Source organism: Pan troglodytes, chromosome 5 (genome assembly GCF_028858775.2).
Source record: "Pan troglodytes isolate AG18354 chromosome 5, NHGRI_mPanTro3-v2.0_pri, whole genome shotgun sequence".
NCBI lineage: Eukaryota > Metazoa > Chordata > Mammalia > Primates > Hominidae > Pan > Pan troglodytes.
Genome location: NC_072403.2, coordinates 11,704,414 through 11,731,818, shown reverse-complemented (window position 1 = coordinate 11,731,818; position 27,405 = coordinate 11,704,414). Strand labels below are relative to the sequence as shown.

General features: G+C 45.5%; 1 protein-coding gene across 15 annotated transcripts in view; it reads right to left on the bottom strand.

Annotated features, from left to right (window-relative positions):
- The window catches only part of FARS2 (phenylalanyl-tRNA synthetase 2, mitochondrial), a 593,088-nt gene that overhangs the window by 80,565 nt on the left and 485,118 nt on the right, over positions 1–27,405 (bottom strand). For 7 of the 15 annotated variants that reach the window (XM_063811877.1, XM_063811878.1, XM_054685440.2 and 4 more), the window contains one exon: positions 3,330–3,877. In XM_063811877.1, the coding sequence (XP_063667947.1) occupies positions 3,376–3,877 (502 nt within the window). In that variant the 3' untranslated portion in view covers positions 3,330–3,375. 15 annotated transcript variants of the gene reach the window in all.

The following is a 27,405-nucleotide window of genomic DNA, read 5'->3' as shown; positions in this document are numbered from 1 at the left end:
CCTGGGCTTCTAAGCCTGTCCCAGGTTCCCCACGTGATTCTAACAAGCAGACAGGGTCAGGGGTCAACCCACGTGTGCCTCCTTCATGTCATGGAAGGTAACCGTGTTTGTGAGGCAAATTGCAATATCAGCAAGGCTCGAGGCAAGGCTGAGGGACTCACTCCCTCGGCACCCCTGTTGGCTGTCCAGGAAGCATACAGGCCATATATGCCGTGTATGTGCTGTGTAGAGAATTACTTTAGTCTCTCCTTTACGACATTGGTGTTGACTTGGCTTGCATAGAACAGCTGAGTAATTCTGGAATACGTGGAGATGACAGCAGTAGGGCCTTCTATTTGCATGGCAGGTGCTAAGACACACTGGTCAGTTGATCTCATGAGAAAGACCCCTGGGCCATGAACTGGCAGGCCTGGCCCTGTCCCCAACATGTCTCTCACTGGCTGTGTGGCTGGGTGTCTGACATCTCACCATCTCTGAATGCTCACATTTCTCTTCTTCTACACAATAAGGGGATCTGGTCACACAAATTCCTCTTTTCCAACCCCCAGCAGCAGCAGCAGCAGCAACAACAGAGGCAACCCAATCCCTTCTTGGCCTTGGGGGAGGAAACTGAAACAAACTGAGGGCTCCCAGGCAGATTCCTTTTATGATGCCGTCAACCAGCCCTTAGCCTAGCCAGGGAGAGGCCACGTGCTTTCTGGCAGGTGAGACAGGGCTGGGCCTTCAGTAATACCAGGGCCTTGAACAAATGGGCTTCTGATTGAGCTGGACCTAGGCCACTCCCACATATTCACTGGAAACTGGTAGTCCCATTGATGCCACCTGAGTCCAGAGCCTTTGCTTCCAGGGGCCTCCTGACACTTCATGGATTGGTCTCACTGGATTCTCTCCTCTTTCCTCTCCCTCTCCCTCATCTGAATGCCAGAGCCCTTGGCTGGGCAGAATATGCCTGGTGCATGAGAGTCTGCTTTGGTCCTGGCCTCCCTAGTCTGCCCCTTCACCTCCCCTTCCAGTGTCTCCTCCCCTCTCTCCCACCCTGGCTTGGTCATCTTTGTCCTGCTTTTGTCCTTCCACTTTCAGGGAGGATAAGCTGCTATGCTGTGCAGGGTTATGTGCATTTTGGCCACATATACAGCCCCCGTTTGGATCAAGCCACAGGAGGAAGTTACCACTGAAGGGCTGTGATAGACAAGCTGGGCTGGGGGTGGAAGTTTTCTGTAGGGACCTCCTGGGGATTCCCGATAGCACATGGAGGCCTGCCCCATTCCCTCACCCAATGTCAGCTGCCTGCTTTAGACCAAGGGAGAAATCAAATCCTCTCCCCACCTGGCTCTTTCTTTTTCAGTCCAGCTCAGGCCAATGGCTCTGCTCTGTGGACATTCCTCTGGGGTGGGGACCCTAACTCCTGGGGGAGGCACTGCTGCCCAAACTGCCCCAAGGACCTCCCACAAAGTAGAGTGGTCTTTTCTCCTCACTCTGTGCTCCTAACAAGAGTACTCCAGGTACCATGCCCACCCAAGCCTTTCAGGCACCAAAACGCAGCGAGACAGAAAAACCTGGCTTTGAGAGGAAAACAGAGGCTCTCCAGGAGTGGGAGCTTATGAAACTACATAGCAAAGACCCCTGCTGCCACCAAGTGCTGACCCATTCCATTCAAACTACAATTGCTCCATTTACAGTTATTTGGTTTTTGACAAGAGCACCAAGACTATCCAAGGGGGAAATGTCTTTTCAACAATTGGTACTGAGACAACTGGATATCCACATGCAAAAGAATGAAGCTGAACCCCTACCTCACACCACACACACACAAACTAACTCAAAATATATCATATATCTCAATATAAGAGCTGAAACTATTATCACTCTTAGAAGAAAACAGATGAGTAAATATTCATGACCGCATAGGCAAAACCTCCTTAGATGACACCAAAAGCACAGGTGAAAAAAAAAATGATAAACTTGGAATTCATCAAAATTAGGCATTTTTTTAAATTCAAGGCATACAATCAAGAAAGTCAAAAAGGAACACACAGGATGGGAGAAGATATTTGCAAGTCATATACCTGATAAGGGATTTGTATCTAGAATATACAAAGAACTCGTACAACTCAACAATAAAATAGCCAACAACACAGTAAAAAAAATATACAAAAGATTTGAATAGACATTTCTGCAAAGATAAACAAATGGCCAACAAGTACACGAAAAAATGTTCAACTTCAGCCATCAGGGAAATGCAAATGAAAACCACCATGAGATACAACTTCAGGCCCATTAGGATGGTCATTTTAAAAACAAAAGGAAAATAACAAGTATTGGAGAAGATACGGAGAAATCAGGGCCTGTTTAGAAATTGACAGGACTCTGCAAATTATAAAGTGCTAATTGGGTGTGAGGTGAAAGTATCATTGTGGCAATTATTATCACATTGTGTTTTTTCACTGTTTCACTCTGGTCCCTCCTAGCAGAAGAGCTGGTAATATGGCACCTCTAAAAGTTATTGCCGATTGAAGATGGATGGGGAAAAATCTGTTTTCCTATTTCTATGTGCTCAGAAAAAGTACTCTATAAGGATTCTTGGGATTCAAACAACTTATACAGAGCATTTTGATGAGTTAGGTGTAAATGATTCATAAATACATGGATTATGAGATAAATACTCATAATATATAGATATGAGAGAAATACTATTTAGCAGAATGTTTGTTTGGTGATTCTGTTGAATTCAATAGAATCAAGTGAAAATCAACCAGGTTTGCCTTTTCCTAACATGAATGATGACAGAGAAGGCTTCATTTTCTAGAAACTTCTGTGTGTAGCTTTCAGATGACAGGACATACTCCTGTCTTCCTTTTTCATGTTGGAGAGCTGAAAGAATGGAGCTGGCAAGTGGTCAGGAGTGGAGGACCCTGGTCCCTCATTCTTGAACAGTGATCTCCCGAGGAAAGCCACAGGCACATGGAGCTGAAGGTTCTTGGAGCTCATCAGTGAACAGATAAGAAAATTGATTCCTCAAGTGAAGGATGCCCTCAGCAACCAACTCCAAGTGTCTGGATTCTAGTTCTGCTGGTTCTTTTATATCACCCAATGCAGCCTCTTTTAGCCCAAACGCTTTTCAGTCTTCCATCTGCCATGACCTACACTGTCTCTCAGTAACAGCAGCAGCAGCAGCAAACATTTATGCAGCAGTTTTGTACACCCGTTACTGTTCTGAGGCATTCACATACACCACCTCTTTTAAGTATCATAACCCCATTGAGTAAACAGCATTACTGACCCATTATACAGATGAGGAAACTGAGGCACAAAGACCATAAGTAACTTACCTATGCTCACACAGCTGATAAGTAAGTGGCAGGGCTGGATTCAAAACTAAGCAATCTGGTGGGAATGTAAAATAGTACAAGCCACAGTATGGTGGTTCCTCAAAAAGTTAAACACAGAATTACCATATAATCCAGCAATTCTACTCCTAGGAATATATCCTAGAGAATTGATAGCATGTGTTGAAACAAAAACCTGTCCAAGAATGTTCATAGCAGTATTATTCACAATTGCCAAAAGATGAAAATGTCCACTAATATCTGGATGGATTGGCTGGGCGCGGTGGCTCATGCCTGTAATCCCAGCACTTTGGGAGGCCAAGATGGGTGGATCAGTTGAGGTCAGGAGTTCGAGACCAGCCTGGCCAACATAGTGAAATCCCGTCTCTACTAAAAATACAACAATTAGCCAGGTGTGGTGGAGGGCGCCTGTAATTCCAGCTACTTGGGAGGCTGAGGCACAAGAATGGCTTGAATCCGGGAGGTGGAGGTTGCAGTGAGTGGAGATCGCCCCACTGCACTCCAGCCTGTGCAATAGAGTGAGACTCAGTCTGAAAAAAAAAAAAATTTGGATGGATTAACAAAATGTGGTATATCCACACAATGGAATATTATTTAGCCATAAAAAGGAATGAAGTACTGATACATGGATGGATACTAGATGGAATGTGGATGAACCTCAAGAACAGAAGTGAAGAAAGCCAGATGCAATAGAACACATATTGTACCACTCCATTTATAGAAGATATCCAGAAAAGGGGAATCTATAGAGATAGAAGGCAGACTGATGGTTACCAGGGGTCATAGGGGAGACTGCTTCATAGGGATATGGTTTTCCTTTGGGGTAATGACATATTTTAGAACTAGATAGAGGTGATGGTTGCACAACACTGTTCTCATACTAAATACCACTGAATTGTACACTTTAAAAAGTGGTTAATGTTATGTCAATTTTCCCTCAATTAAAATAATAAAAACTAGGAAATCTGGTTTCAGAGCCCAGCTATTAACTGTCACCCTCTTCCTTTAATCCCAATGTCCTCTAAGAAGTGACAAGGTTTGCAAGTTATGGAGAAGAGTAATTTCTTTTCATTGTTCTGTTAAAAAAAGAGATGGAATGAGCCCATGCTCCTCTCTGGCTCTGCCCTTCCACCAACAGAGGGCACAGCTGGACAGGAAGAATGACTGTGAGTGGGGTGGGCTGTGCCTGGGGCACAGATGCTTTAATGTCTTTCCTGCTTATAGGGGCATTAAAAGGTGGTCTGGGAAGCCAGACAGCTGGCTGGGAAAATGGGATGGCTGCAAGGGTAAGAAAGGAAGGGTAAGGGCATGGGGGCCAGGGTGGGCACCACGAGGTTGCTACTGCCCTCCCCCAACTCATGCAGGCACACTCATCAGGACAAGAAACCTGCCCCGAAGGACAGAACAGGCTGCACTGACTACCTGGAGTTTTAGAGGCAAATAAAAGTTCTCTTTTATGTACTTCACAGCTTCTACTCATAGGCAAAGTAAACCAGATTGCCCATTACTGAGTCTGAGAGGTCAAATCCCATTATAAGGAGTTTGAAGAGAGATTCTAAAAAAATTTTTTTGGTGCTACAATTTCATTGCATTGGGGTATTGGCTAAAATGAGTTGGTCACTGGATAGAGTTTGATTTTTTTTTAAAGATTTTGGTATAGGCATCTTAGAATGTTTGAACCTCTGGGGCTTCCATTGTCACCAGTTTATTCATAGATTCCTTTACTTATTCAACAAACAGCATGTTCCAGTCACTGAGCTGGACACAGAGAAGCACATGAAGGGGACCCAGTATCTGCCCTCAACCAGCTCACATCCGGGAGTTAGCAGCCTGCTGAGGTCCTGCAGAAACCCAGGAGCCGGCTGGGCAGAGGACTGTTCCCTAGTACGCCCATGACAGCAGGAGGGGCTGGTACTTGCTTGGCGGTGAAGTCAGCCACACCGCACCCCACGTGGAACCTCATGTTCTCCCGAGATTTGCTCCTCAGTGCATAATTTTTCCCACCTCCCCGAGAACACTGACACGTGCTGTTTGTCTAGTACAGTGCGGCACTACAGGGCCCACCAGAGGGCTTCAGGTTATCCTGCCTGCTAGGAGCTTACCTCTTGAGAGGGGCAAACAGAATATAAGACAGCCCACGCTCCCTGCCATTGGCAGGTGATGAACGATGCCATGGTACATGCTGTGCCCAGGGCCCACCTCTTCCACTCTCCCACTGCCGCCCATCAGCTCCCCTTCTGAGAGATTCAGCCTGGCTCTTGAAACTGGAAACATGACTCAAACTTTTCCTGAAACTTACTTTCACTTGGATCCTGGTCCCTGCTCCAGTGTGAATGCCACCTAACTTTACCATCCTGTACAAGAGTAGCTGCTTGTGTGGAAGCCGAGAGCCAGGGCCAGAGGGGCAGCCCTGTGTGGGCCAATGGGAGAGCTGAGCTGGACGGCAGAATGCAACAGCAGGGAGGGGATGGCATATTTCAATGCCGCCTCCTACCAGAGCCCCTAGACCAAAGACAAGGATGTATAGGTGCTGAGTATAGTCAGGGCTGGATCAGTGAAGCATTCTCAAAACTATAAATGTTTAAAAGGGGTCCCTCCCCAGTGATTTTTTTTTTCCCGATCAACTTAAGTGATACAACTAACAAGTACCAAAAGCACTGCCAAGAGTGTCACTGCTCTCCAGTTCAAAGTGTGCCAAGAAGGAGATTTTCTAAAGAACTCAGGGCTCTCAAGCCTTATTGGAAAGCTGGCACAAGGGGTCAGAGTGTTAGTGAGGGTTGGAATTCCTCTATCATACAACCACTTGGTTTACCCTGGCAACCAAACAGGCTCTGCACTCAAAATAAAACCTTTCCAGGGGATCCAGCCAAATCCCAGCTCCTGCAACATCCACAATAGTCTGCTTCTCCATCTGTGACAGAGCAGCGACTTCATGTTCTTGGATGGTGCGCTCAACACCTCCCAGAATAGATCACATATGACCAGCAGTCACTGCAGCTGCCATCTATTCATGCAGGGATTACTCAACGGGAGAGAAGATGCTGTCACGGGGCAGCTTCCATTTTCAGAGTAACAAACACTGGGTTTCCCCGGCTCACTCCTCATCTGTCTCCTGCTTGTCTGATGCAGAAGCTCAGTCTGGAGCTGCCCACGTCAGAGGCACTGTGCATGGCTGCGAGGGTCAATACATGCAGTGCTTTGGTGGGTGGGGCTGGACTCGGGCAAGAGGCACAGTATGGCAGGAGGAGGAGGAGGAAGTGAGGACAAGTTCCATGGCCTCTCCTGAAAATATAGAAGTGAATGGGCATGCTGGGGTGGAGAACCAGACTTTGCAGCTAGAGAAACTTGGTTCTAATTCCTGCTCTGCCCTTTGCTATCTGTGCGACTCTGGGCAGCTTACATCACCCTTCTCGCCTCAATAACTCCATCTGCAGAGTGAGGCGAACAAAACTTGCTTTCCAGGGTTTGTAAGGACTGAATGAGGGGGCGTGTAGAGTGTTAATACAGAGCCAGCCACCCAGAGTAGGCGCTCCATACCTACGCATCCGCCCCATCTTCCTCCTTTACTCCTGTGGCTTATTGGAGAGTGTAATGAGGCAGTGGGGGTGAGGGACTTGTATTTCCTGTGTTTCTTTTACCCTCCTCAGAGTCTGGACTCTGACTTTGGACTGAGGATGGGAAGAGATTCCTTCCCCTGGAGCACGGATGCATTAGTTAGCTTTGGCTGCAACAGTGAAGTGAGGAGTGGAAGTCAGATTGGGCAGGATTTAAATAAGTGGTCTGGAAACTAAGTAAATCATTTTCCCCCTTTACCTTCTCTATGTTAAAAAAAAAAAAAAACCAAAAGGGAAGAGAAGATGAAATTCTGATCATGAGACTTAGGGTCTGATGACTCTATACGGCTTTCCTAATGAACTGCTCTGGGCTTAATGCAAGAAGAGGACACAGGCCTGGAGGCAGGAGGCCCGGGTGCCAGCCCAAGCTCCTGTAATGACTGTGTGAGTCTGGGCGAGTCATTTAACCTCTACTGGCCTCATTTTTGCCCCCAGTGACAGGAGTGGAATAAATGTGCTCTGAGGCTCCTTCTGGCTCTAGAATCCTAGGAGTCACCTCAGAAGACAGAAGAGATCCTTTTATTTATTTATTTGAGACATGGTCTTGCTCTGTCACCCAGGCTGGAGTGCAGTGGCAGTGGCACAATGATGGCTCACTGCAGCCTCGACCTTCTGGGCTCAAGCAATCCTTCCACCTCAGCCTCCTGAAAAGCTGGGACCACAGGCATGCACCACCACACCTGGTTAATTTTTTGATTTCATGTAGAGACAGGGTCTCGCTATGTTGCCCAGGCCAATCTCAAACTCCTAGGCTCAAGCAATCCTCCAGCATTCCCAGAGCCTGCACAGGAAGAAAGGGCAAGGCTAGGATGGGCCCATGATATGAGCGATGGGAGCCGGAGGGAAGCATGCTGGCCTAATGAGGGCAAAGTGCAGCGTGGCAGGGCCCACTGAGAAAGCCGTCGTGCAGATGATGGGGCTCCATCAGTAACAGTGCTCTGGACATTTCTTCGCCCCTCCATCTATTCCCTTTGTTATTTCGCAAATACCACACACGCACTCCCCAGAGCAGGAGAGGGGGTTCTCCTCCTCATTCTCACAACGGTTTGTCCTGGGCCTGACGCTCCTGTGGGGCCATTCTGAGCGGTGCCTCCCCCAGCTCCCAGCCAGTGAACACCAGTGTTGCTGCTCCCTGCTGCTGCTGTGCCTGTGATTTCCTCCCAGAGGGATTTCTGTTCCTCAGAGTCAGTCACAAGAAACCAGTCCAGATGGTTCCTCTGACAGTTACTGCCTTGGGAAAGACAACTCCAATCCAGGCCTTGATGGAGGCAGGGCCAGAGGCAGAGAGAGAGAGAGAGGGCCTCCCCCGCCGGGCCCAGCTCCTAGCCAGCACACGTCGGCAACGTAAGAGTTCCTTAGAGACACGTGTTTTGCAGGCAAGAAATGCTTTTTAACATCAAATACTCGCCAAGTCCTCAGGGATGTTTCAAAACACCCCCAGGTTTTTATTCCCATCACTCCCTGTGACTTCTCCTGGTACTTCCCAGTGAGTGTCTCCTGCCAAGCACCTCCTGCGGGATGTGGCCGAGCTCCTTGGTCCTCGCATGCGTGTGTATATGACAATAACTGCTCTGGGGAAATCTAATGGGATGCAGACTCGCCCAGCTCTACCACTTCTCAGTTACAGAGTCTTGGGCTAGTTTTTAATTTCTAGTCCAGGTTCTCCTTCTAAAATACAGATCATGAACTGACAAGAGTTTTTGAAGGAATTGAATGAAAAAAATGTATAGGTAAAGTGTTAAGTGTTGTTCATGCTAACAGTTAACAATTGGTATTATTATTCAGGCAGCTGAAGGTTATATGCCTCTATTTCGGCCCACACAGAAAGACCTGAATGACCTTAGACAAATTATCTGAGCCTCAACTTCCTCGTCTGTACAGATGGATCACTGATATGATACATGCTACAACATAGATGAACCCTGAACACATGATGCCCAGTGATTATTACTAGAAATGCAAGTTGGGAACCCACATTATATTGAAAAACAAAACAAAACAGACAACAGCTCACTGGTGTGCACACAGCAGGGGGGCTGCAATGAGTCTCATGTGATTGGCTTCTGCCCTCCCTGGATGGAGCATCTTCATGATTTCATTAGCTTAGCAACGAAGATACCTTGCATTGTACAGATGCCTCTTTTTTTTTTTTTTTTTTTAGATCCTCCACTCATAATGCTATGGCAGGGTCTGGCCATATTTAACACATTCTTTTCAACTATTCCATTATCTTCTGAGCCATCCTTTTACATTTCTAACAAGAAGTAATGTCTCATTTTGCACATATTTCCAAAGCCCTGTGCTTTTCGTTTGTGTGGAAAATTTGGAAGAGATTTTATTTTTCTCTCTGGCTTAGTCTGCAGAGCCAAAGTCAACAGAGCTAACTTTAACTCAGTACTGTTACAAGGCAGCCTCCCAATCGTGTCGACACTTTGGTGGATGAGTCAGGTTACAGAACAGAAGATCTGTGGCAGGTGAAGTGCTATGTTTCCAACTCAAGCAATTGATCAGCATTTATTTGTTCTGTGCTGAGGTGGACATTGCAAGAGACACAAACAGGTATACGAACTGCTTGATCAATATATACATATTCATGGAGTGGCTGTTCTGTGCATGACACAGTGGTAGTGTGAGGGGAAGATGTATCTCAAAGTTACAGAAAGAAGGATTAGGCTATATTACAATCCACTTGGGGTCCATAAGACATTTATACATGAATAGACAGTCAACAGGATGAAACCATTAATACTAAATGTTAAATAAATGGCATGGACCATAGACAACTTGGAAGTCAGTAGACTGGCAGAGGAGATGAGATTAGGTCTAGATGTTAAAGCACAAGTAGGATTTTGACAGGTGGAGAGCAAGGAGCTCAGTCCAGCTGGCAAAACGTCACCAGAGGTACTGGTGGCAAGGGGCATTCATTGTATTATTTCCCCTTCCATTTCAAAAAAGATTTGCTGAGTATATGTTCCAGGTACAAATGGCCCAATGGGGACCTCTTCAGAGGGCACATGACCTACTGAAAGAGGACAGGCTGTGTACAATCACCGTAGGAAGCTGGCTTTGGCCATGGTATGTCCACAAAGTGGTTCACTCTGTCCAGGAGTGATCAGAGCAGTTTCACAGACTGGCGCCAAATGAACTGGTGATGGAAGGATGGGACATGACTTTGGCACATGGTTAAGTGGTACAGAGGAAAAGCCCTTTCTGCGGAGAGCACAGACAGAATTGTGAGCCTGCATAGACCAGTCCAAGGAATGGCAAATAGCTGAGAGCAGCTGGTCTGCGTGTACAGACAGTAGAGTACAGAAATGGGCTGGGATGGGGCAGGGAGGGGTGGGGTCACAGAAGACAGCCTTATATTTCTGTTTGAGAAGGCACAGCCAAAAATCCATCATTAAGAAAGTGACAGGAAAAACTGGACCCAGGATCAGGTCCTGAAAAGACTCCTCTGAAAGCCTGGGATGACCTTGCTCTGAGTGGCTTCACTGCATACAGACACCAGCCTCCGTTCACTTGAGGTCTCATTCCTGGCAAATAAGAGAGAACTACTGAGATGTTAAATGAATGGCACAGACCACAAACAAGTTGGAGGTCAGAAAAGACAGGCAGAGGACATGAGATTACCATGTCACCCATATGGTATTAAGAGCCACCTATCCAAGGAGTTCACTGCGGCATCACCCTCAACCCCCATTATTCATGAGTAGAATTACCTATGACTGTGTTATGTTGTAAAACTTTTATTTCTTCAGCGACTAATGGAAGAAATAGGTTAATTACTTTAAGACTCAATGTCAGTTAATTATGAAGGAATTACACATCGGTAAAGAGAAATTTGTATACATTTCCAATGACACTGTTATTTTGCAAATACCTTTGAGGGGAACTCTGGGTCTAATTAATTGCACCATCTCTTGACAAACAGTGAAAGATTGAAGGGAAGAGGGGCAAAACAGGGATTTGGCTGGTAGGATGCACCTCCTCCATCTACAATATTCTAGGCTGGAATATAGCAGTGATATTCTGATTAAATATTCATCATACAAGTAACATGTTCATGAAATCACAGAGTCAAAGGTAAGGCACCAGAGGGGTCCTCTGGTCCATGCTTGAGCTCTTTCTGCCAGGCCTTATGTTGGATTCCTTGTGGGGCAGCCCATTCCATGCTCTGACAGTGTGGGCTCCCCTTATACTAAGCTGACGAGTGTGTCCTGTGTTTCTCCTCACTGGCCCTGGATTCACTCCAGTCCTTCTCCTCCATGATAGCCCTTCAAACTCCTCTACCCGTTTTTGGCAGCAAAACGATATGACAGCCCTGGCTAGGAAATGCCAGGACCACTGGTGGTCAGAGTGGAAAGGGACCCTGGAAGCAGCACATATGATATTTAACATCACTGTCCCCATTCATGCATCCACTCAATTCATTTATTCACTCAGCAAATGAATGCCGACCACCCACCATATGCTGTGTATTTTGCTGGGTACTGAGGACCTAATGGTGGAATAAAACAAAACAAAACAAACAAGATATGACTTGTAGATTCCACAGTCTAGCATAGGAGACAGGCATTAGTTAAAGAATTACAAAGAAATGTAAATTACAATCTGCTAAAAGTTATGGAGGGAAGGTACATGGTGCCATGAGGCCACACAAAAGGGCTATTAAAAGTCAAGGAAGGTTCCCTGTGGAAGTACCAGCAAGCTAAGGCCTGACCAATGTAGGAACCGATGGAGTGAAAGAAAGTGAGAGCGGGTGGCGGGCAGTCCCAGACAGAGGGGACGGCACATATCAAGGCTCTGTGATCTGAGTTTAAATTCCCATTCTCCTCCTCTGAGCTATACGATCTAGGTAGATCGCTTACCTTCTCTACATATGGGTTTTCTCATCTATAACATGGAGAAAACAGTTCTGCATGTCCCGTCAAGCTCAGCTCAGAGCACCACCATCTCAGGGCCTCCTGGCTTCGATCTTTTTTTTCTAATGAAACAGAACCCCAATCTCTCTGCCCTTCCTATTTGTATCCCCTAAATTACACTGTATGTGGCACAGCTCAAAGCAAAGCTGCTCTAGCTGAAGGGGCAAGAGGACCCCACATACTAGCCTTCTGCCCCACTCAACACAGCCCTTCCCCATCCGCTCCTCAGAACCCCTAAGGCTCAGGGGGCAACTTTAAATTGACTCCATTTTTTAACAATAGGAGAGAGCGAAGCTTCCAGAGACAGTGATTTGCCCAAACTCATCTCAGAATTTACAAATTCAAGCGAAACTTGTTGAAGATATGATGGGAACTCATTTAGGGGAACACATTCTTCCAAAGAGAGAGAAATCCTTGCTCTGCAGAGCGTAAAGGCAGCAAGACAAGCAGAAAACAGGTTGAGGAGGTCAGACACTGGATTCTCAGCTTAGAGCTCCTCTTTGTAAGAGAAGTGAGTTGGTGCGAGTCCCTTCACGGCTCTAAGCCTAGGTAGCCCTGTTTTACAGTGAGGATTCCAACTGCTTCACAGTGTTACTGAGAGCGGATAAGTTTTTCAGGCACTTTATAATTATAAATGACTATTTAAATTTATCACCATAAAAGGGAGACTTCATTTTTGCAAATGGCCCAGCAACATTTAGAGCCAAAATTGGTGAGAAAAAGTAATCTAATTGATTAATATTCCATATACGTTAAAAGAAGGCATAACCATAAAGTAACAAGATATGGTTCCTGATGTGGCTTATTATTGGGCCTATAAAAATTCTTAAAAAAAAAACAAAACTGGCTGCATTACAGGACTTCAACATAGACCACATGGAGGGTGTAGTGTTTGTCTGAATTCAGAAGTTGCTAGAATGTTTGTGCTTACTGTTTCATAGCTGTATCACAATTATGGCACATGTCTTGTGGATTCATTTTTACCTTCTAGTGAGGAACGTGACTATCCCATACAACCTCTTCACCTGAAGAGCTAACATAACAAACTGATGGAAACTCATCCTAGAACCACGTACTTCTCTATGAAAACAACTTTTAAATTCCAAATATGCAAAAAACTAAAGAAAGCTCTGGGCCTTGCCATCACACAGTGTTGGTAAAATTGAAGACATTTTATTAATAGTAACCGTAGCAACAATAGAGACAATGGACAATTATAAAGTTATGCGGCTTCCAGAGCCCTTGTACCCACATGATCTCACTGGCTGTGATTGGAACAGCCATCCTGAGAGGCAGACACTGTCACCTCCTATTGCAGAGATGCACCCAAATATTAGGTGACAGAGGTGGGATTCCAATTTAGGCATGCAACTGCCTCCAAAGCTATGCTCTTAATCCCGGCTAGACAACATTATCTGATGTTTGCGGTCAACGTCTCAGCTATATCCCACCTCAAAGCACTAGCAGGTTTCATAAGGCTGATCCCTTGATGAAACTTGAGGGAATAGTCTTAAAATATACTTCCGCGAAAAAGTAATTTTGCTTGGGGCAAGTGGGTTGGGTTGCGTTCAAGGGCACAGTTTTTTTTTGAAGGTCTGGCTATCTTTGCTACTTGGATAAATCTATGGACTCTCCAGGTCTCAATAAAACAGAAATGATGCTATTTGCTTCTAACTACTCCCTCAGTTAGGAAAAATTGAAGCCATAAGACTGAAGCATTGTCAGCAACTTGGAACAAGTAAGTACTAATAAAGTAAAAGTCAGAGTCAATAAACTCTTTCAAAATCGTATTGAGTTGCAGTTGTCCATTTCCAAACTTTGTGAAAAGAAGTGTTCTCTTCTTGGTATTTTCTTACTTCAAAAGAAAAAAAAAAGATGTCAGGCTTACATTTCTGGTGCACTGGAGAGAAACATAATCAACTTTCTCAAGTTGAAGTCTGTCTATTATGAATGCTTAGGCAGAATTTAATAAGACTGCCCATGGGTTAATTTCAAAGGCAAAATGTCAAGAGGCTTCAATTACGGGCTTGGGGGGATTTTGAAACACTGTCATGCCCTTGAAGAAGCTACTGGTGTGGCCCAACATTTTTAGGCCCCATTGCTTCGTGCTGAATTTTTTACTGGGCAAATAAATGAGCACAGGTTGGGTAAAGTGTGTGTTTTGGACAGGTGGCTGAAACATGTGATCGAAGAGTATGTCTACCTCTTTGTCTACCACAATTTTTCCTATGTATGACAGTTAGTTTATAATCAGATAGTATGACTTAGAAAGTTCTAGAGTGATGCAGAATAAGATAAACTAAAGATTCTACTGCTACATATACCTAGATGTGCTGAATAACGTTAATATGTTTTTGACTCTTTGTCCCCACTTAAATCTCATGTTGAATTGTAATGCCCCAGTGTTGGGGGAGGGATCTGGTGGGAAGTGATTGGATGATGGGAAAAAATTTCTCCCTTGCTGATCTTGTGATAGTGAGTTCTCATGAGATTTGGTTGTTTGAAAGTGTGTAGTGCTTCCCCCTCGCTCTCTCTCTCTCCTGCTCTGCCATGGTAAAGACATGTCTGCTTCCCCTTTCACCATGATTGTAAGTTTTCTGAGGCCTCCCGGCCATGCTTCCTGTACAGCCTGCAGAACTGTGAGTCAATTAAACCTTTTTTCTTCATAAATTACCCAGTCTCGGGTTGTTCTTTATAGCAGTGTGAGAATGAACTAATACAATATGTAAGAGTAGTGACTTTATAAAAAAGTAGGTAGCTGAGGAGATAATAAGAAAGCAAGGGAAAAAAATCTCCAGATGCAAAAAGTAAATAACACAAACCACAGCAGTAAGTGCCCAATGCTGCAGCTACCTGGAGCAGAGAAAGTATCCATTATTGTAACCTAGAGCTTAGATTTTAACCTTCACCTGAGAATGAAAGCTTTGGCCGACATGAACCTAGAAGTTGGAACTGAGATTCCTGCCCGGTGTGGGCATTCTAAAGGTTGCCACCCTTAATGTAACAGCAGACTAGGGAAAACAAAACAAAACAAAACAAAACATATCCTTGGCACAGATTGGCAAAAAGGAATCTTGTCTCTGTCTGGATTTGAAGAACACGGAGAAGAAGCCTACCCTGAAAATTAAAATTCCAGGTCTGTGTCTCATGCGGATTTAGAGTTCAAAGTGTACAGTACCTCAGACCCTCAAGCTGAGAAATTACCATAAAACTGGTCTTGGGAAGGTGCTAACCCTTGAAGACCTGGCAGTAGAAAATGCAGAAACAGCACTGAGGAAAAGGCTGGCCACAGGGGATTGTCTCAGGATATGCTCCAATGAACATAACCTCAAGGCCCCAAATTACAGAACACATGAAGAAATAACCCATTATATACTAAACATAAAAGACAGAAGGATCAGTGTCCCAAGGATTTCAGATACAAGAACAATAAAAAAAGTATTTAAATGATTGAAAATGAATTTAAACAATTAAGAATGTTTAAAATGCTTAAAGACATAAAAGAACCACAAGAAAGAGCATAATGAAAAAAGAATGGCAGGGACATGGATGAAGCTGGAAACCATCATTCTCAGCAAACTAACACAAGAACAGAAAACTAAACACCACATGTTCTCACTCATAAGTGGGAGTCGAACAATGAGAACACATGGACCCAGGGAGGGGAACATCACATACCAGGGCCTCTCAAGGGGTGGGAGGCTAGGGCTGGGATAGCATTAGCAGAAATACCTAATGTAGATAACGGGTTGATGGGTGCAGCAAACCACCATGGCATGTGTAAGAAAACTGTATGTTCTGCACATGTACCCCAGAACTTAAAGTATAATAAAAAAAGACTTACATAAAAATGTATGGAAATAAAAATATAATTTAAAAATGAGTCGCAGAGTTAAATGACAGATTAGACACAGCTGAATGGAGAATGAGTAAATTGGAAGACAACTCTAAGGAACTGTTTGGAATACAGCAGAGAGAAGGACAGAAATGGAAAATATAAAACAGGTTAAGAAACATATAGGATAGAATATGAGTATCAGAAAAATGTAGAGAGAACAAAGAGAGGCAATATCTAAAGAGACAATGACTGAGAAGTTTCCAGAATTAATGAACTCTTCAGACTCAGGAAACATAATAAGTCCTGAATGGGGTTAATTTTTAAAAAACTGTATTAGTCACATTGTAATGAAACTGCAGAACACCAAGATGAAGAGATGACCTTGGAAATAACTAGAGAAGAAAAATAGGACTTACAAAGCAACAACAAAGAAATAGCTTTCTCAGTAGCTACAAAGAGTTCAGGAGCTAATGGAATAATACCAAGAAAGTGTCAACCTACATCAATTATACCCAGCTAAGCTGTTATTTTAGAATAATAGCAAAATAAAAACATTTTCAAAGTGAGACACAATGAAAAGGTCTGCAACTCACATACCTTTGAAGAAAGACCTAAGAAGGGTATATTTCAGGAAAAAGGAAAATGAACTCAAAAAGGAAGTGGATGTGAGAAGCTAGCAACATTAACATGATGGTTCAGATCACAACCTATGGAAACTAAGTCTACTCTCTGACAAGACTGTTTTAAAGCTGTGGTTTCAGATGTCCCAGTCTTCCAGAGATACTCTCAGATGGTTTTCGCAGAATTGCCCTAGGCTGGAGTAAATAGCTCAGGAGAGCTGATCTCCTGTCCTGGCCATTAAAATCAGTCTCAGGCTTCCCAGAGAACCGACTACTCCCTGGAACACACTGTGAAGCAAAACAGCAGAAGGGCTGAGAGCGCAGGCTCTGAAGGCACATGGACCCACTCTCAGTGCATACTAGGTGATTCCACTGTGGCAAGTTACTGAATCCTTCTAATCCTCAGTTTCATCACCTTTAAGTCAGATAGATATATGTGTATGAGATCCTAACACAGTGCCTGGAACAAAATAAATACTCAATAAAAGATAGCAGTTACTATAATTATCAGTATTACAAGCTTTGTTAATTTGCTTAATGAGCAACACACATATTTATTTAGATTAATAAAAAGTTATGTGTCCCTGGTGTTACTTAAAAAGAAAAAAGTAAGAGCACTGATGTTAACTAAAATTTCGGTGCCATGTGTTAGACACTATGTAGGCAATCTCATACTATTCCTGGCCTGTGAGCCCCTCTAGCTGCATGTGACATGTAGGCAGGTCCTCTGTCAGCACCACCATGGTGCTGGACTGCCACTTTTCATTAAAACTATGAGAAGTTTTAATGGCCGGTGAGTCTCTCTCTGAAAGGCTACGTTGACCATATTTGATTTGGAAGAAGAAAGATCCTGTTTGGTTTTGTCTTTTAAAAATCACTCTCTGCAGCAACCTCTGGTCATAGGAAAAATCAAAACAGAGCAGAGAGAGAAGACAGACGTGCTGTTCCCTTTTCAACAGATAGGACAAAGGCATGAAATGTCTATGCATGTTACATGGGGAGGTGATAGGTGGCAAGAGAGGCTGGGTTACTGACAGCTCCGTGCCACAGCTGATCATTTCTGCGATTCATTAAAAGACACTCATTCACTTTAGCCTCCAGGTACAGAAACTGGTCTATTCCAATGACAAAAACAGCAACTCACAAATGCAGGCAAGTGTCCAAGGAGAAAGCTGCAGAGGGATCTAATATCTTGTTGGCAGGCACGGAGCAGAGCTCTATAGCTGGAACAGAGGTTTAAATATAAATCTGAGTCCTAGAGAAAAATGTCCGAGAGGGCACCCTTTTTCTTTATTATCTACCAAATAAATTGATGTCCAAAGTAGAGTCCCCTCTGGCCACCATCTTTCTTCAAAGTTTGCAGTAGTAACTTTGATTCATAATGTTTTCACACAACACATGTTCTTGCTCTCTCTCTCCTCCCTCACCCTCTCTCCACCTCATTGCCCTCAAATCAAGAACGAAGGGATTTTAGGTGCCTAAAACAAGAGTTTCTACTTGTTTGGGGCAATTTCATATGACTATCTCATATACTTCTCAAACTCTCTTACAGAGCATTACGCTTACAGTAACAATCAGGAAACTGAGAGCTGGGAGGGTCATGACTTGCCAGTTCACCCTGCTGGGTGGGGCAGTCAGCAGGGTTCTCTCCGGACACCACACTGTCCCTTCCTAAGACATACCTGGGAGAGAGACCTGGGGGGGGTCTTGGAGAGGGCAAGGCGTGGGGTGTCAGGAGGTTTGGGTTCCTATGATGTGGGCCTTCTTCTTACCCATCTGTGTAATCCTGAGCAACTGCCTTCCATCCCTGGGCCCCAGCTCCTTCATCAGGACCAGGTGACCACTAAGATCTCTCTCTGGCTCCTCAGCTCTAAAAGTCTCCAAGAGCTTCCTAGCGCTTCTGTGTCAATCTCTGGTGAGGACAGACAAAAATCTGGGATCCAGGGGAAAGCATGTTTCTAACTCATCGCAGAATCCGTCTGTTCTGTTCCACTCTGGCAGTGATCCTTGCTGTTAGCATACAAGTGAATCAGGGGCTGGGAGACCTGGCTGTTTGTGGCATTTGAAGCGAGTCTTTGCTATAGCCATTCTGAATAAGTAGCTACAAAGCTGCTAATTGGATTCGGCAAGTTGCTGAGTCACTGTCGTGTAAGATCAAGTTGCTCTGTGCTGATGATGAGGCCCATCCTGTCAGCAGCTGAGAACGTTTTCTTTGTGATTAAAAAGAACAGGAGTGTGCAAAGACACGTTGTGGATTAGTTTTCACAATTTACCATGAGTAATTAAAATCTAACAGACCGCAATTAGACAACATCCACCAGAACCTTATTTGCCATTAGTCTTTTAATTAAATATGTCCCATGATTTAGCTCTAATTTTGCACCGATTTCTGATGGGGGCGGGGGAGAAACAGAGCGCTGGACACCCTGATGTATTGGTTATGACATCTTCCTGGAAGAGGAGGGTAGGGAGGGAGCTTGAGTGTTTCGTATAAATCACTTACCTTTCCCTTCTTGGGATCTTTGCACAGCACAACAGAGATATGAAGTGAGCCTGGCTCCTCACTAAACCACCTCCGGGCACATGACGCATCCCAGGACACCCCATGAAGAGGGGCCAGGGCAGAGCTGGTGGGGGACTTTGATTTTTTAATCTTCCAGCACTGACAAGGTGAGAAGTGGGAGAAATGTGTCATTATGCCTTAAAAAGAAATGTTTAATAGGGCACTCAGGCACAAACTGAGGTGGAAAAATCATTTTTAAATGGAAGAACCTGAGAGTCCTTTTTTGTGATCTCATTGGCTTATCATGAAGGAGGAATGTCAGTGCTTGGCATGTCCAGGGTCACTGTGTGGAATCAGAGCCACAGAACAAGGGCGTGGGGAGGACCTGTCTTCCTGTGCACAGCCCAGGGTTGGGGGTGGCCCAGGCCAGCACAGGCTTCCACTAGGCCCACCCCTGGCACTAGTGGGCAGAAAAGCATTTACTGCAAAAGCCTCCTTTGGAGTTGGGCATGGAGAGGGAGGAGATATTCTACTCTAGAAGCTTGGAAAGGATCCATGATTGCAATTAGATTTACGGACTCTTTTAAAGGATTCCTCACTAGAATGAATGCGGGTGAGGACAGAGTTAAAGGCAGTTCACACAATGGCTCATTCTTAAGCTTGCTTTTTGCCCAACAGGAAAATGGTGTCTACTGCTTGCTGAGAATTGATGCATTTGTATTATTTCAACAGCCATCAAGTGCCCAGGATAACAGCACCTAAACCCAAGGCCAGAAGATGCCATTTGCCTGATAAACTAAAAGTAGATGGAAAGCCCAGACTTAGCCTGAGTCCATTCATTGGCTACTCTTGGCTTTCCTTCCAAGACTGACAAACTGCGGAGGTTCAACTTATATGATTTCCTAATACAATTAAAATCACTCGAGGGAGAGTCCTTACAGAGAGTTATGTTCCAAAATATCATCTGTAAGACTGAGTTTCGGCCTGGAATGCATCGTACAACTCAGAAAAAACATTGAACAGTATATGGTGTTAGGATTCTGGCCCAGCCCCCCAAAACCCGCCTAACTCATTATATTTACAAGTTCACCTTAGCATGGGAAAATGGAAGCATCAAGTTCTAGGTTGAGTCAATTGGGTGTCTAGCAAAACAATATCCAAAATGATGGTGACGAAAGACTTAGAAATCCTAAAAGAAGGGGTTGACCATGAGAGATGATCAGAGATGAATGGGGAAGTTGAAAGAGAGCCTATTAATAGTCACATTTTAAAATATTCTAGCCTTTCTTTCCAGGCAGAAATAAGAAGCCACCAAGAAACGCTTTCAAAATCCTGCCACCAAAATCACAACTCCCCTGCCTCCTGCATTCACTCCAATCCTGTTCGTTCTCTTCTGTCCTCTCCTGAGTCTAACCCTACCATGGCGAGCTGCATTCCACTGCCTTCGACTTCTCAGGTGCCTTGTCTACCACTGATCCCTTCTTCCTCCTGCATCTGCAACTCCTCTTTCACCTGGGACCCTTCTCTTCCCTCCTACCAGCACTTAGACAAGCCGAACTCACTCCTGACTGGGCCTCCTCTCTGGTCATCTTGTTTATCTCTTGCCTGTCCTTCTCAACCAAGCTTCCTGAAAATATCTCCATTGTCCAGCCCACTGCCATCTTGTCTGATCAAGGGTACAAGCAGCAACTGAGGCCGGTTTGTGCATCAGGTGCAGGGCTGGGTCTGCGTCCGAGAAGAGAAGGGTGCCCAGTCATCACTCCCACGAGGGCATGTTCTTCCCCTTCCTCTATATCCTGCCCCACCCCCGACCTTCCATTTCATCAATTCCTGCTCATTCCTCAGGTTTCTGCTTGGAAGGTCCTCCCTGGAAAAGATTTCCCTGCCCCACTCTTCTAGGTATTCCCCTGGCATTGCCGTGCTGTCGTATCATGATGGTCTGACACTTGTCTTTTCCCCCAGTCCCAGACCCACTAACTCTCAGAGGGCAGGGACTCTGCCTTTCTTCACTTTCACTTGCATCTCCAGCACCTGGCATGATGTTTGGCCCACAGGAGGGGCTCCACAGATACCTGGTGAATGGCAAATGAACAAACTTCCTTACTGGGTGGAATGCGTGTAACTCCCCACAGGCCCAATATCCTCAGCCTCCCAAGGGCCACTCCGCTCGGCCAGCTGGAGCACCTTCGTGGCGGCCGTGAGTGGAGGCAGCACACAGATGTGGACCTGGATTGCTTCATGTTCTCTCATTAGCAACATGCATGCCTTCCCTAGTGACAAGCCTTCCTCCCCAGGGGAGGAAGTCGGGCTGGTAGCCTGCCAACGACCGCACCTAGGTTACAGCTTTGGGATGGGGAGGATAAATCTCTTTATGGCCTTTTTACTTCATAAACTGTAAACATGCCAGAAGGAAGAAGTTTTCAGGCTGAGAATGAACCTTGAAGAGCAAACACTGTTCACAGGGGCCTTCAGCACAGAAGGCACGGGCCAGGGTCTGAGGCCTGAGCACAGCACGGTTGGTCTTAAGGACCAGCAGCTGTATCTGCCCCGCCTGGGTCAGTGCCAGTCCCAAGGAGGAGCTGGCAGCAGGAGGTGACACAGAAGCCCCTGGCTGGCCTCTACTGCCACTGGCACCTTCCATCCAGGCCACCAGCAGGGTCTCTGTTTCTGGTCCTCCCCACCCTGACTGCAGCCTTCTTCCAATCCCCACCACAGTAGATGAGATCTTTTAAAAACATCAATCTGATCATGTCACACCCTGCTGAAAATGCTTAGCCAGCCTGCCTGGCCCCAGCCACTTCCTCACTCTGTTGTCCTGCCTCACTCCTGCAGCTGGAGCCCCACAGCCCTTTGGCGTGTTCTTGGAGGCATTCTCACAGGCTGCTCCCACTCCCAGACCTGGACCCTTCCCTGGGGGAGGGCTGGTATGAGGGGAGGGGAGGAGAGGACTGGTCCCGTGGCTCAGCCCCCTTTTGGACCAGCTCCTCTTCTGGCTTGCAAGGCCATCTCTTCAGAGTCGCAGTAGAGGTGACTTCTGGGAAGGCAGGTTAGGGAGCCTGACTGTAGCTATAAATCAAGCCGTAGCCTCTCGTTTCATCATATCAGTAATGAATATTTGATCTTCGCCTGATTCCTGTCTGTATTCTTCATGACATCTGAACTCAGCAAAGGAAGAGGGATGCCACTTATAGGTCCCCCTCAAACATCAACGGACCCAATCTTTTACAGTTGCAGGCTCACATATACAAATTAGAAAGCAAAGCAGCAAGCATCCACAGCATTCGCCCACAGGCGGCACTTAATTTGTATTGGTTGAATGAGTGAATGAAAAGTATTCAGAACTGGCTGGCAATAGTTGAACTAACTCATTTTTGGTTACTGCTTCAGGCTCTGTCACTGACTAGTAGTGTGTCTTTGAACGAGTTACTCAACCTCTCTCGGCCCCAGCCATGCCATTAGGACAAAATAATATACTGGATGTAATACACTTAGCAATTGTCTGGTATACACTGATAATCAATGTTAGCTCTTTATTTTATCAGTTTTTACTCTTATCCCTGATTCTTGCCCGTGGCCATGATGGCTGGCTGGACTCATGCCTAGCCCTCACCATTCTTGGGGAGAAAAAAATGGCCAAGCACATTAGCTTTGAGGCTTGAGAGTCCCAAAGCTTTTGAGGTTATTTTCTCTTTACATTTTCTGCATTGAAGTTGGCTGTGCCCTTTGTACCAAACATGCCATCTTTTCCACTAGATATGAGTCCCTAAGACACACTTATTTCTAGCTTTTGCAAAAAAATGAGAGGTGTCATTTTCTCCCTTGGCCAACCACAAAGAAAGGGGCTCCAGGTACCAGTGGGAAAGGGTGAAGGGGAGAAGGCCCAAGCCTCAGGAAGCAGATTCCTGCTCCCACAGCAGGGATAGTGATGGGAAGCTGAGGGGAGAGGTGAGAGTGGGTAGGAGGGATGAGGGAAGCAGAAAGGGGTAGCAATGGGAGTTTTCTTGGGATGAGGGTTGAACTGGGTTTGGAGGCAGATTTTGAGCAACATTATTTGTTAAAGCTATTTCAGATGAACTCTTGATCTCAAGAAATGATCCAGGATGAAACACAGAATATTTCAGAAAGGAATGAGCTTAGAATCAGAGAAAACGGAGGCTTCAGACATAGATTTTTAAGATCAGTTGATCTCTGAATTGAATAATTTTAAAAAGAGAAGCATCTTGGGTATATAAAAAATGGATTGACAACTCAAAATATTTCAGCAATCAATAGGAAAAGATTATTTAGCAATGAAGTGAAGGCTGTCAGGTGACTGCCACCTCTGTCCTTCCAGCTCTCAAGATTACATGCACAGTTTCAGCAAGTGACTGAACCCTCCGATCCTCACTGCAGGGGCTGCTGGGTGCCTCTCAGGCATCCATTCACCTCCGTCCATTGTGGCATCCAGCCTCTAAGACAGTGCCCAACAACTCCTGCCATCTGGCACTTATCCCTGGCCTGAGTCCCTCCCACATCGTACTGGGGTTGGCCTGTGAGACCAACAGCATATGGCAGACAGGACAGGGTGTCACTTACTTCACACCCTGCATTTAACCCAGAAGCAAATCCCACAGGCTCCATCTCCAAAACATATCCTGCACCTGAGCACCTCTCACCACCTCATCACTGCTATCCAACCACCACCATCTCTTGTTTACATTTTTGCACTGGTCTAACTGGGCACCCTGCTTCCACCCTTGCCTCCTTACAGCAGCCAAAGTAATGCTGCTAAAGCAAGGCACATCACATCCCTCCTCCTGAAAATCTTCTACCGTCTTCCCACTTCCTCCAGAGTAGAGGCCATCCTTTCAGTGGCTACAAGCCCATGTGATCTGGCTCTCGCCTGATCTTTGTGACCTTATCTCTTTGCAAAGCCCATCATGGACCCTGCTCTAACTGCTGTGGCCTCTCTTGGCTGGTGTCCATGGTACCACTGCCTGTTCCTCAAACTTGGGGCATGATGCCGCCATACCCTTTGCAACCGCTGCTCCCTCTGTCTAGAATGCTATTCCCAATGCTCTTCCCAGTCTCCACCTGGCCCACTCCTGCATGTCTTTGCTCATCTGTTACCATCTCTGCAAAGCCTTCCCTGACTGTCCCATTTAAAACTGCACACGCTCTCCCATCATAATCTAAAGGTCCTGCATATGTTTCCCATTTATTTTATGGTCTGCCTTTCCCCACTTGCCACCTGTACATGCACAGAGCTTTCTCCTTCTTAGTTTTGTTCTCTTCTGTTGTCTTTGAGCCTGGCAAACAGCAAGGGTTTAATAAATACTAGCAGATATTGATACTGATCACTATTAGTGATGTGCACAGTTCCATGCACTGACTGAGGCGACAAGGATGAATAAGACCTGACTCTTGCCCTAAGGAAGCTCAGCCCCCACCCCCACCTCTGCCTGTTCTCCACCTTGCTTCCTCCTGACAGAGCCCGCAGTCTCACCAGCCAAATCCTGCTGCCACCTGGAGGCCAGGACAATATTCACTGAAGCCCTCGGCCCAAGGAGATGCTGCTTGCAAAGAACTTTGGTTTGAAAAAATGAAGAGCACCCTGTCACCCCGCTTGGCTGGGGGACTCTGAGTGGCAGGACCTCAAAGACAACGGGGACAGAATGCTGCTGTCTGGATTGCACTCAAAGTGCAAATGAATGTATGGCAAGCAGACAAAAACCTGCCGTTGTCAAACACATAAAGCAGATACCATCCGTATGGAGTAACAGTGCACACACACAGACACACGCTCTTTAAAATCCCCTCTTCCATGCACCATCTAAGGACCACGTGGCCATCGTGTCACTGTCTTTGTTCATGAGGGCAGGTTCTGACTGCTCCTAGTGGAAAGCCTGCCTGGCTTTGGGTTGGTCTCAGCAGTGTAAAAGGATAATTATCTGCCGGCTGCCTGGCAATGTAAGGTATCAAATAGATTACCTTAGTAATTAAAATAATGAAAAGAATCATCAGGACTAGAAGATATTTTTTATCTTTTTAATTGAAGACTCTAAAGAAGGGCTAAAATATGAATTGGAGAGGAACATCCTTATTAATCCATCTCATAATTACAGGCATGCAGTTGGAGGCTTGTTGCCTCCTCACAGCCTTTTGGGGTTCCTTCCAATGACGAGGTCTCCCCAGGGTTCTCCTCCGACTCTGTACCACACAGGGTCACAGAGGGCTCCCCCTGATATAAAGGTGGCTGTAAAGATCTATTGATTGGTGGGGTGCAGTGGCTCACACCTGTAATCCCAGCACTGTGTGAGGCCGAGGTGGGAGGATGGCTTGAGCCCAGGAGTTTGAGACTAGCCTGGGCAACATAGTAAGACCTCATATCTACAAAAAATACAAAAATTAGCCAGGCATGGTGGTGCGTGCCTTGTAGTCCCAGCTCCTTAGAAGGCTGAGGTGGGAGGATTGCTTGAGCACAGGTGGCGGAGGCTGCAGTGACTCAAGATCATGCCACTGCACTCCAGCCTGGGTGACAGAGTGAGACCCTGTCTCAAAATAAAAAAGACCCATTGATTGATTTATTCTCTTCTTTGCAGCAAATGGACATTCTGCAAACAGACCTTTTGATTACACTGTCTTTGAAAAGAACTAATAAAGAATCAATTACAAGAGATATACACAAACAGAAATTGGTATTTATCTATGCAGGATATCTCCTGACAAATGAAAAGATGATTAAAGCACAGACACACATAATGAAGTGTGTCTATTTAAGATGGCCCACCTCAACTGTTAGTGCGCTCTGGCTGGCACAAGGCCATGGGTGGCATGACAGATGTCCCTCCTAATGGCCTTGGAAACCACTCTCTAACTTTGGATTTCCAAGAAATCACTTTAGGGGCCATTTTCCCTGAGAATTGGGCATCATGAGAGATAGAAAGTAGAACAGGGCTAATAATAGCTTCATTGCTGCTATCGCCCTAACTCAGTCAGTTTTATTTCATTAATGGCTCTTTTCTAGGATAGCATTTTGTGGGTATATTTGTGGATGCTCATTGTGGCATGAATGGTACAGACTAGGGTATAAACACCATGACTTTTCCTAAAGAGTGTCAAATGCTACAGGTACAGGTAAGGTCGTGACTAGGATGATCATCTTGATTTCCTTTGCCACCAACATTTAATTGCCAAATCCAAACAGCTCTTGATTCGGGCATTATTTTTATAATTGTTCATTATATTATGTATTTATTTTTTATGCATTTTTATGCATGTGTGTTATATCTAGCCATAAAAAGGACTGAAAGATTTAATGTGCTGCCTCCTGTTAGGTTTCCTTGGCTATGCGCCAATCACGGGACTGCCCTGAGCTTTGAGGTGTGTTGCAGAAGCCACTGAACACTTGCCCTGTGTTCTGGCCTTTATCCATTTTGGCTCAAGGGCAGAGCCAGAGTGGGTTTCCTCCTGCTTCCCAGAAAGTGAGCGCCTTCCCGATAAGCTGCTGAGGATGTGGGAACAGACGGATACCGCTGGACAGAAGAGGCAGGCTTGGGAATCAGACAGAACTGGGTTTGCAACCCAGCTCTGCTACTTAGTCCTGTGATCTGGAAAAGTTAACTAACCCCACAAAGCCTCTGCTTCCTCATCTATAAACGGAGACTTAACGGTACTTATCTCAGAGGACTGCTGTAATGGGTAATTTACTAACATACTGATTGTTACCAATGCGAACATACTGTTGGTCGTGGGTAACAGAATTTCCAATCCAAACAGCTTCAAAGGATGCAGAACTGTGTTGGACTGAATTCGATTCATGAGGAGGAGGACAGGGTTGTCCTGCTGCAGTGGTTCTGGCTTGGTCTCTCCACCCCTGTTCACCTCTGCTGTCCTCTTTGTGGCAGCTTCGTCCCTAGGCCTGTAACAGGCCCAGCTGCTCACCCTCCCCAGGCTTCTCTCTCCAGAGTGAGGCATCACTCCCAGAGGTCCTCAGATCTCGCACACCTTCCCCTCACAAACCACTGTTCCCATTTGGGTTATCCCCTGTTCCTAAACCAATCCTGTCTCACAGGAAGTAGTGTGCACTGACTGGCTTAGACCTGGTGAGAAAGCTGGGGTTAATGCCCCAAATGGCCGAGCCCCTATATAAGAGGTAAGACAGGAAGGACGTTGAGGAGAAACGCACGGTGAGTGTGACACACACATATGTGATTAGCACTCAATGAGTGGAAACTATTACTGTGTAATAGAGTATGTAACGAGACAGTTATTAAATGCCTGTTGATAGAATACCTTTGTTTTTAACTTCCTCCAAGGAGAGTGAAACAGCTGACTTTACACTCAGCATGTTTTCAGTGACAATGCTTTCCAAGCTTCCATTCATCTTCTTTCTACCCCAACTCCTCCAGACAGTGGTGTCTACCAACAATGTGCTCCCTTATGAAGCCACCCTAACGTGAAAACAGCTTCGGTGCCAGCGTGAGCCTTCAACAACCACATTCGAAGGAACATGGTTTTGTTCTAAGCCAGGCTTGCTACTGATCAAACGCTAGCATGAAACTTTCATAAGGTTATTATAG